General features: G+C 42.4%; 1 protein-coding gene across 3 annotated transcripts in view; it reads right to left on the reverse strand.

Annotated features, from left to right (window-relative positions):
• Positions 1–9979, reverse strand: part of LOC118406623 (N-acylneuraminate cytidylyltransferase-like) — a 21344-nt gene that overhangs the window by 7396 nt on the left and 3969 nt on the right. For all 3 annotated transcript variants that reach the window (XM_035806793.1, XM_035806789.1, XM_035806792.1), the window contains exons 3-11: positions 9746–9882; positions 9002–9170; positions 8273–8399; positions 6904–7034; positions 5614–5736; positions 4405–4545; positions 3205–3288; positions 2924–2993; positions 2148–2293 (exon numbers count right to left, since the gene is read on the reverse strand). In XM_035806793.1, the coding sequence (XP_035662686.1) occupies positions 2148–2293; positions 2924–2993; positions 3205–3288; positions 4405–4545; positions 5614–5736; positions 6904–7034; positions 8273–8399; positions 9002–9170; positions 9746–9882 (1128 nt within the window). The remainder of the gene's footprint in view (positions 1–2147; positions 2294–2923; positions 2994–3204; positions 3289–4404; positions 4546–5613; positions 5737–6903; positions 7035–8272; positions 8400–9001; positions 9171–9745; positions 9883–9979) is intronic.

Genomic DNA, 9979 nt, shown 5'->3' on the forward strand with positions numbered 1-9979 from the left:
AGCCTGCAATGCTGGCGAGATCCGCAGAGTGGCGCTCATATCGGTTCAGCAATGCAGATACAGACTATGCATATCTCAGCATGTTCTGATAAGCTTCGACCTTACACCACGTAATGCTGCAAATCGCAAAGCCACAAAAATCGCGTACTTATATAGACCTTTCCCTGAAGGGAGCCTGCGACTTAATTTCACCAGCTGTAAAATGTTTGCATATAGATCAGTAGCCCCAATTAATGGTCAGAGCGTCCTTTTATAATATGGGGATGCGGTGGTTCAAAGGAGCAAACCTCGCAGCCTATTCCCAAGTAAAGCTAAGGGCACAACCTGCCGTACGTGCAAATACGTGCTGTCTACGTGGGCCAAAACGTGGGCAATTTTTTGGGATCCGTAAGTGGTAAGTACCGCCTCCGTATACGAACTCGTAGGGAATCCGACGGATTTGGGAGCACGCAGACACGCCGTAGAAATTTATAGTGCAGGCAAAACTTTATGTGCCATCGGGCTGCGGATTCGCTCCCGTACGTGCCAGTACGGGCGACGCGCCTGCCCTGTACAGCCTGGACGTTTTCAGAACTACGTGGCGAACGTCCCCCCCCCCCCAAAAAAAAACACAACAACAACGTACGGACAAATTGCACGTACGGCGGGTTGTGCCCTTAGATTAAAGAAACCTTACAAGCTACAAGGTAACCTTCAAGCGGTGATGGCGTCCCCTTAACTTTCCTATGCAAGCACCCCATGCCCTTCATTGCACCATATCGCTGTTTCAATAGACATGCTTCAAAGTGTTTATTACCGCGACCAGCAAGCCAGATGTATAAGTTTGTCTATCGTATCCTTTTTATCATTATTGCAAAACTATATATATAACATAAATAATAGTTCAGACAACACAAAAACAATAAGTACAAAAATACCACGGATCCTGTCTAAAACAAAAAACAGACAAACAAATAATATTCAACCAAGACGAAGAACATAAATTAATGTGATTAGTATAAGTACAAATCAATATATACAGTGGCTGGTGGAAAACCTTCAATGATACAGTACCTTCGAGAGACCACATGTAGAAATTAATGAGGATTTTTCTTTTTTTTTCATTTACATCAAAGCATAAGTTTTGAAATGGGCTTCGTCATAAGCAAAGTACATTGCACACTGGAAGGTATTACGGTATCAAAAGTACAAAATATCTAACGTTAACTCCCTAACTATTAAATTTATCGCAGAATAAGAAAAAATACATTGGCATGAAATACCAAAACAATATAACCATCAATCTGTTTTGCTGCGTTTGGACACACTATCACTCACTCACACTACACGGGTAGTTAGACATTAACTCCTTTCATAATCATGAATTCCTTTCATAATCATGTTAGTAACCTCCATCCAAACAGTTTCTTTCGACATGATGTTCAAAGCGATTAAATGATGGACACCATTCGAAATTCTTCTCTTTCAGAAACTTTTATCCTCTAGCGCATCAGTCTGAATTCATTATACTTAAGTATAAGCAAAATAAGTAATCTCCATAGTACACTCTGATAAACTTTGTTCTAACACAAGGGATCAAATTTTCAACGACGACTGTCACTTTCGTCAGGACGACCAATCAGTACAGAACGTAAAATCACGTGATCTTGCGGTTATGTGACGTCAGTAATTGGTCGAAAGTGCCAAGTCTATAACGCCCACCTTTGATATCACATGTCTGCAAGAGATTACGTTCTGACATGATTTCCAATAAGATTTCTTCGGTGTCACTGACGAAAAACAGCGAATGTTGTTTGAAACGTCTGAGCGTTTTCAAAATCATATCCTGGAGTTGCTTGAGACACATTGAGAAATTGCTTTTTGGCGTTTTCATAATAAATTATCTCCATACTTAAAAACTAGCAATCTTGAGACGGTGGACCCCATAGACTTCCTGCAACCTATGATCCACTACTTACTGAGTCACGTGTTCTATCTGCATAACGTTACGTCACGACAGCAGTGGATTGTTTATTCCTTGACAAAGACTGGTGCTGTTCAGTCGAAAATTTGGGTGAGTCTAATTTTCTATCTGCTATTACAGTTAAACTAGTTTAATAATGATTTCTACCAACACAGATGGACTTAAGATTTACTAGTAATCTTACCTGCTCGCAGAACTCCCTGAGCGCGCCCTGACCACCCCGGTAGGTGGAGATGAAGTGGGAGTGTTTCTGGATGGCGGCGTAAGCGTCAGACGGACAGGCGGACATTCCTGCCTTCTTGATACAGGACATGTCACTGATGTCATATCCTGTGGGAGAGAGGAATGATCGTTGAAAAAGAAATCTAGGATTAGGTTGAATTTGAAAGAGGGAAATGGCTTAGATAGCTGGTTATTATAGTCTTGCTGCTAAACTTTTTTGTCACGTTTTTATAATGGAAATTCATGTCAAATCATAATTCTTCATTATCACGTTATTAGCTATATCTTACGGTAAAATAGGAAGGAAACACTACAGCCTCGCAGTAAAACTAAAACATGTGGTTGATCCGCCATTAATCATTTGCAACATACAATATGAAGATCCTATGATAACAGCATCGTCCGTTCCCTTATTTGCAATATAAAACAAACAAGAAAGTGAGAGAAAGGAGTAGAGAGGAAAGGAGGGCAGAGAGGGAGAAATAAAAAGAAGCGGAAAGGGGGAGAGAGGAAGATGGAGAGAAAGAGGGAGATACGGAGAAGTGAAATAGCGGGAGGGAGAGGGCGAGGGGGAAAGCTGAAAAAGGCAGAGAGAGCTAGGAAGAGGGAGAGCGAGCGAGAGAGGGGGGGGGGGACGGAAAGAGAAGTAGAGGGAGGGAGAGGGGGGAAGTAGGGAGAGAGAGAGAGAGAGAGAGAGAGAGAGATGGAGAGAGAGAGAACCCTGTAACGTTATATTACCCATATATCCGATGTCCTTCCACTCCAGTCCGAGCTCCTGGCGCCAGGCGTCAATCACTGTCAGCTTGTCCTGTAACCATGGTAACGATAAATAATCAATCTACAAATTGTTTGCTGTAATATCGAAGGGGTAAGTAGTCTGGTGGTCCACCTTACAGCTTCAGTGAGGACTATTCCCATTCATTACGTGAGCGTACGTATTTATTGAGGCTAACAGAAGACAATGAAGAGCAATGGACCACGGACCGCGAAAATAGCAAAAGGAATACATTGAAACGTACCGTACAGTTCTCCTCCAGTTTGGCGGACAGCTTGCCGGCCAAGGCCCGCTGCACTTCGTTATCGCCCTCGGCGACTACACGGAACTGAAAAATAATATCAGGGCGTTCGTTAAACCTTATGATATAGTAGCTAGGCCAGCGGAGATCACAGTTTCCATTCCTGGTATTCTTAAGGCTAGACGCTGTGTCCTTGTTGAATGCAATTTATAACTTTCCCCACCAATATGTGTATAAAAGGGTATATGTTTTTGTACTTGACTTCGGACGGGGAGGTAAAAGGCATTGGAAGTATGGGCCCCACCTTCCAATACCGTGCCGTATTGGAAGGTGGGGCCCATACCAACACAGTAAATGAACGACCAACTGCCCCTATACGGGTTTTTCATTTGACGTCATCTGCGCCATGTTGGATTACAGCGTACATCTGTAAACCACACAAAGATACATGTTATAACAAGATCAAATCATGTCTGGGACAAGAGATACAATGAAAAAACCGCTATGATAGAAAATTCTCAATAATCATACAAACGTACTCCTATTTTGCATAATTAGTATTTTTGTACAACGTTGTCTAAGGTATACGTACCTGCATACTAAACATCATGCAAATCCGTTGTTCACTTCTTGAGTTATCCTCTTTAATTTTTTTTTCTCATAAAAATGCCCCTGCTATCCCAAAACTGGCCGAAACTCATGTCACTTCTTTCCGAGCACAAGAGCTATCTAACGCTCAAAAATCGTGACCATATAGCTTGTTCAGAAGGAGGTATGACCATGTAGCTTGTTCATGGAAGTAGTACAATTGCATATATTGCCTAAAAATGCTTTGGGACTACCATAATCATTACCTTTACATTGTATGCTGAAGGTGGGTTCACACATGCGTATATATTCAAGTCCGTTTGAGGTGCGTATGAAGCTCTTAGTCTCTACCAGGCTCCACAGGTCGCGGGAAAAAATAGTACAAATTTGACAAATATAGATACATAACATGCCAGATGAGTTAGCTAACCGAGAGGTATAGTTAGCGACCCACCTAACTTCGCTGACATGTTACCTGTTTAGGTTTATCCAATTTCTAAATTATTTTTCCAACGACCTGTGGGGCCTGGTGGAGGCAAATACTCCAATGCGCGCCTCATACGGACTTAAATATATACGCAGGTGTGACCCCACCATAACACAGTTCTCTCTGACCTCTATCCCGTTCTCTCGCAGCTGTTGCACACCGACGATGTCCGTGGTCTTGAAGGATCTCAGCTCCTCTCCTGTCGGGGAGACTTGAACTTGACCGTCAAGGAGTGTCCCGTCTATGTTCACCACCACCAACTTTACCGTCTACAGAAAGGGAATGAGAAAAAAAGAGTATGATAGTTACATTATCCTTGGGTCATATCGTTATACAAGGATGTCCCAGTGCCTGTGGGTCAACTGGGAGCGGATCTGATACACCTTTCTCACGCGGCGGCCATGGTAGATCTAAAACGAGTTCAATGAAGCAAACAATAGACTGTCTATCATAATTAGAAGTTCAATCAATGATAGCATGGAATTTATAAAATCGACCAATAAGATAATGGCTGCATGTTCGTCAAATATTTGCATTATTATGTTTTTATTTTGCATCTCATAAGGGGCTATTGGACCAGTCTACGCCTCTCTAAATTGGCACATCTTTCGGTGCATAACACTGGTTATAACATTTGTTATTTGATCTTATATTCATTTGTAAAAACATTAGTGGCTTTGGCCATTGGAGAAAACTGAATGGGAGTTGATTTTAGAAATAAGGTTTATCTGTTTGCCTCATTGACCTCGTCTTCAATCTATCATGGCCGCCGCGTGAGAGAGGTGTATAGTTGAGCACCTGGTTCCGAGTAGTTGGTACCTGGGGGCCTGAAGGTCATATGGGGACTGCATTCATTGTTCGCAAGGGACGTAAAATGGGTGTCCTGAGCGGTGTACCGAAAGTGCGAAAAGGAACGAAAAGGAGCGAAAAGGAACAAAAAGGAACGAAAAGGAACGAAAAGGAACAAAAAAGGAACGAAAATGAACGAAAAGGAAAGTACCGAAAGTGCGAAAAGGAACGAAAAGGAACGAAAAGGAAAGTACCGAAAGTGTGAAAAGGAACGAAAAGGAATGTTGGTTTCTTTTCGTTCCTTTTCGCACTTTCGGTAGACCCGTCCTGAGGGCGTTATTGGTCAATATGTTGTACAGGATTCAGCTACTTTGTTATAAAACAGGCTGTCGTTATGTGGTATCTCACTGTACGGTGCGGAACTGCGGGGTTTGTTCACTGTGGCACTGTTGTGTTATTTTCCGCCATTTTAAAAATAAAAGAGTGTTATTCGTCCCTAAAGGTTAGGTCATGCATAAAACAACAACGATGTCACATGTTAAGATTACCTTGGGTGTTCGTCCATGGTACCCGAATCGGAAAAGGCGCTGCTCGGCGATCTCCCAGTCTAGATCCGTGTCGATGTCCACACCGTACTCTGGTTCCATGACAAGATACGCCATCTTGCCGCCCTAGACAAGGAAAAAAATATGAGATATCATACATCCGTTATATATAGCCGGTATAACCGCTCTTTGGCGTAACACACCAGCTTCTGTATCTGTATCTATATAGCCGGTATAGCTGCTCTTTGGCGTAACACACCAGCTTCGCAGCCACGCGGCGCGGCAGCAGCTGGTTATATTACACTGAACGATCCGTCACACCTAACTTTTGCACATCTATCTGCAAGCGTTCTTTAAAACTATCGAGAGAAGATTGTGCTTGGTGATAACGAATTCCACTCTACGATACTAATGGGAAAATACGAGTTTTTGAACACGCCAATCCTAGCTTGGTAACTCTGGTACTTGAAGTGATGGCTGTTTCCTGTTCTTTTTTGAGCTGGTATTAGATACGTATCAGTCGGTACGTCCACCAGTTTATTGGCCATTTTGTGCATCATGCAAAGTTTTATCTGGCGTTTTCTAGTTTTATTCATTGTTATAGATTTCTCACTATATGATTATATCAATCCATTTTCCTGCAAGCCTGCAAGACCAACTTTAGACCCGGGCCAAGCCAACCTTCCTATCCGACCAGTCTTCTTTTTTTACCACCTTCCGCTTTACATCCTTTCATTTCTTATATTTTAATTTACTACAGAAACACACCTATACGCTTTGGCTATTTTAGTAATTGTCATTCATGTTTTTGCTGTGTTCTTTTTTTTACAATCTATCCTTGCTGAAAGTTTGAGTGTTTGTACAAACGAAACGGCAATGATGTAAGTTGATAGTAAGTAAGTAAATAAGTAAACTTTTAAAATTTTATTAAGAGAATTTTGTTCAATTAGGGATCTTCTCATTTTATATCATTATGACCACTGATGACCCATCTCTTTATACGCATTTAACCATTCTTTACTCTTGCTTTTGTTTAAGAGCAAATGTCAGCTAATAAGCCGTAATTGGTTTGCCACATATTGCATTGTCTGCAATCTCAATTAATAAACAAAAGCAAGTTTTTTTGGCGACGCCTAAAGGGCGTAGGTGTATCTATAACCGCATATATATGTTTCCTGCGGTTACCTGCATGAGCCCTTGTTTATCTCAATAGATAAATAAAAGCAAGTTTTTTTGGCGACGCCTCAAGGGCGTAGGTGTATCTATAACCGCATATATGTTTCCTGTGGTTACCTGCATGAGCCCTTGTTGTTCCACGTCCCGAGTCATCATGTAGAACGCTCCGTTCTCCACTATCTCTCCGTTCCACTCCTGTCGCCTCGGGCGCTTAGCGGGGTCAAAGTTCAAAGGGAATGGCTGGATCCCTGGGGATTGGATAAATATCAAGAGAGTTGTTTGATTTTTTCTTTCTCCTTTGACCAATAGCTGGCGTCACTTGTCTTCTGGACAATAGCTGGCGTCACTTGTCTTTTGGCCAATAGCTGGCGTCACTTGTCTTTTTACCAATAGCTGGCGTCACTTGTCTTCTGGCTAATAGCTGGCGTCACTTGTCTTTTGGCCAATAGCTGGCGTCACTTGTCTTTTGGCCAATAGCTGGCGTCACTTGTCTTTTGGCCAATAGCTGGCGTCACTTGTCTTTTGGCCAATAGCTGGCGTCACTTGTCTTTTGGCCAATAGCTGGCGTCACTTGTCTTTTGGCCAATAGCTGGCGTCACTTGTCTTTTGACCAATAGCTGGCGTCACTTGTCTTTTGACCAATAGCTGGCGTCACTTGTCTTTTGGCCAATAGCTGGCGTCACTTGTCTTTTGGCCAATAGCTGGCGTCACTTGTCTTTTGGCCAATAGCTGGCGTCACTTGTCTTTTGACCAATAGCTGGCGTCACTTGTCTTTTGGCCAATACTAGTAGCTGGCGTCACTTGTCTTTTGGCCAATAGGTGGCGGCACTTGTCTTTTGGCCAATAGCTGGCGTCACTTGTCTTTTGGCCAATAGCTGGCGTCACTTGTCTTTTGGCCAATAGCTGGCGTCACTTGTCCTTTGGCCAATCGCTGGCGTCACTTGCCTGTCATATTTGTCACGGTGCATGTTCTATATATGTAATTGGGAATTGACATAGCAATCTTGCCATGGTTATGGGATAGTGTGACCTTATTGCAAGGTGGTTCAAAACATGTCAAGCTACCGCCCTTGTGCCCTTGGGTGAGGCATTTTACACTTTTCCTCACTGCCCATACTGGCGCATAGGTAAGAAAATGGGTACCTAAATCCTAAATTTGGTTGGGGATTTCCGAAGTAAACGGCGGTGAAAGGAGAGGGATGATGACCCCCTTCCAATACCTTGTCGAAGACACAGTAAATAACAACCCACTGCCCGTATATCAATCGTCCTCACAAAGACTATCAGACTACCTTTAAGACCCTTACCATGGTTTTGGTTCATAGGTATACGGTAGACGGTATTTTCGGAAACTTTAACTTGTTTATATACATGTACCATTCGACAACCTAGGTCAAAACGTAAAAAAGGCAAAACAAAACATAGAAGTAAAACTTTTCAGCACAGAATCATTCATTTTTATAGGAAGCCCCTATTTTTTACTCACCCCACTTGGGATCTGTCCACCGGAAGCCGTGACGTCGGACCACAGTGAAGACCGAATCGTAGCCGTCCTTCAACGTCAGACGCATCCCGTCATGCAAATGGAACGGATGGAGGCAAGGGGACGTTGCCTGTCAAAATTCAAAATGGCGTCATCGAATGTTTTTAGTTTCCTCATTGGTTAATTTCTTGTCCTTTGTTGATTTCAGAGAGAGAACTTACCAACAACGTTATCGGTCGTACTTTGACCGTTTTGGTATTCATTATCCTATTCAGAAAAAAGTAAAACAAAAACAAATTAACACTCATAATTCGTAATTAGAAACGTTAATTAGCGTTTCACTGACAACAGTTAGCAATGAATGAGAAATGAGAAATATATATTGTATATATTTGTGGAAACTGTATCATTGTTTTTTTCCGCTGCAATGAATTTTAAATTATCATTTCACAAAGTTTTTATGTGGCATCGATTGGGCCCCGAAGGACTTTTAAACACATTGTAGCTGGTGTATTTGATATGGCCGCTGGAAAGTAAAATCTATTACTCCAATTACTAGTAGCCTGATTAAATCTCGCTTATAGCAGCCCACCCAAAATCCGATTAAAGAGGCCAGTTACAGCCCCAGACCACAGAATTTGTTATACATAGAGACTATACTCCAAACAAAGTCATCTGTAGACCTAATGCAACAAATTAAAAGCAAGATAGAAGATGACAACGTTGTCTCACCTGGATATCTACGATGATGTCCACCTCAGGATGATACTTGGCGAACTCGTCAATGGTGACCCATGAGTTGCAGGTGTCCTGAGACACCTCAGCTGAGCGCCTGTGCACCTGCGCACCGCACTTGCGCGCTGTGGCCGCGATGTCGTCATGGTCAGTGGACACCCAGACACTGGTGGTGTGAAATTGAAAAAATTGAAATTTTATTTGTCTGTACTTTTCATTTCTATGTTTCAGACGTTTCAAATTTCACTTCATTTCGTGCCTATCCCCTTTCCCTCATTGCCAGCCTTCTTCGCAGAATTTCTGAGCGGCAGGATATCTTCTTCTTCTTTTTTTTTAAATAAAGAGAGCTTATTCAGAATTTGTAACATTTGTTGGGTTCCTCTATGCGCGAAAGGGAGTTAGAAGGAGTTTTGCCACCCCGAAAGTCTGCCCCAAATCGACGACTCAGAGACGAACTGGATTAGGACATTCTTCAAAAGCCCTTTTTGTCTATCAAATTGTTTGCGTAAGGCTTTCGGGGCAAGTAGGCGTTCGGGAACAAATTTGGACCCAGGCCAACTAAGGACACATACCAGGAAAAAAAAAGCACAATACGAAAACAATACCTTCATTTTAACAAACGTAATTAGCAGTCATAATATGAGTCCAGCGTTGCATGGATTACTTACCCGGACAAATAAACAAACAAGTACACGGAATGAAAACAATACCTCCATTTACGAAGGTAATAAGTAACCATACCTGTCCATGATGTCAGAGTCTATCGCTGCCCGGATGACCCAGCCAATCAGCTCCAGCCCTCCTAACTTCTTGTTGTTCTTCATGGGGATGCCCTTACTGCCACCTCTCGCGAGAATTAGCGTGGCTATGTGGGGCTCCTATACAATAGAATGTTTACGATAGAATGAATGACCTTTATTGTACATTTGTGCTCTAACAAGCTAAGTACAGGTCGTATCGCTAGTGATAAGGTAC

The sequence above is a fragment of the Branchiostoma floridae genome, chromosome 19, assembly GCF_000003815.2.
Source record: "Branchiostoma floridae strain S238N-H82 chromosome 19, Bfl_VNyyK, whole genome shotgun sequence".
Classification (NCBI taxonomy): domain Eukaryota; kingdom Metazoa; phylum Chordata; class Leptocardii; order Amphioxiformes; family Branchiostomatidae; genus Branchiostoma; species Branchiostoma floridae.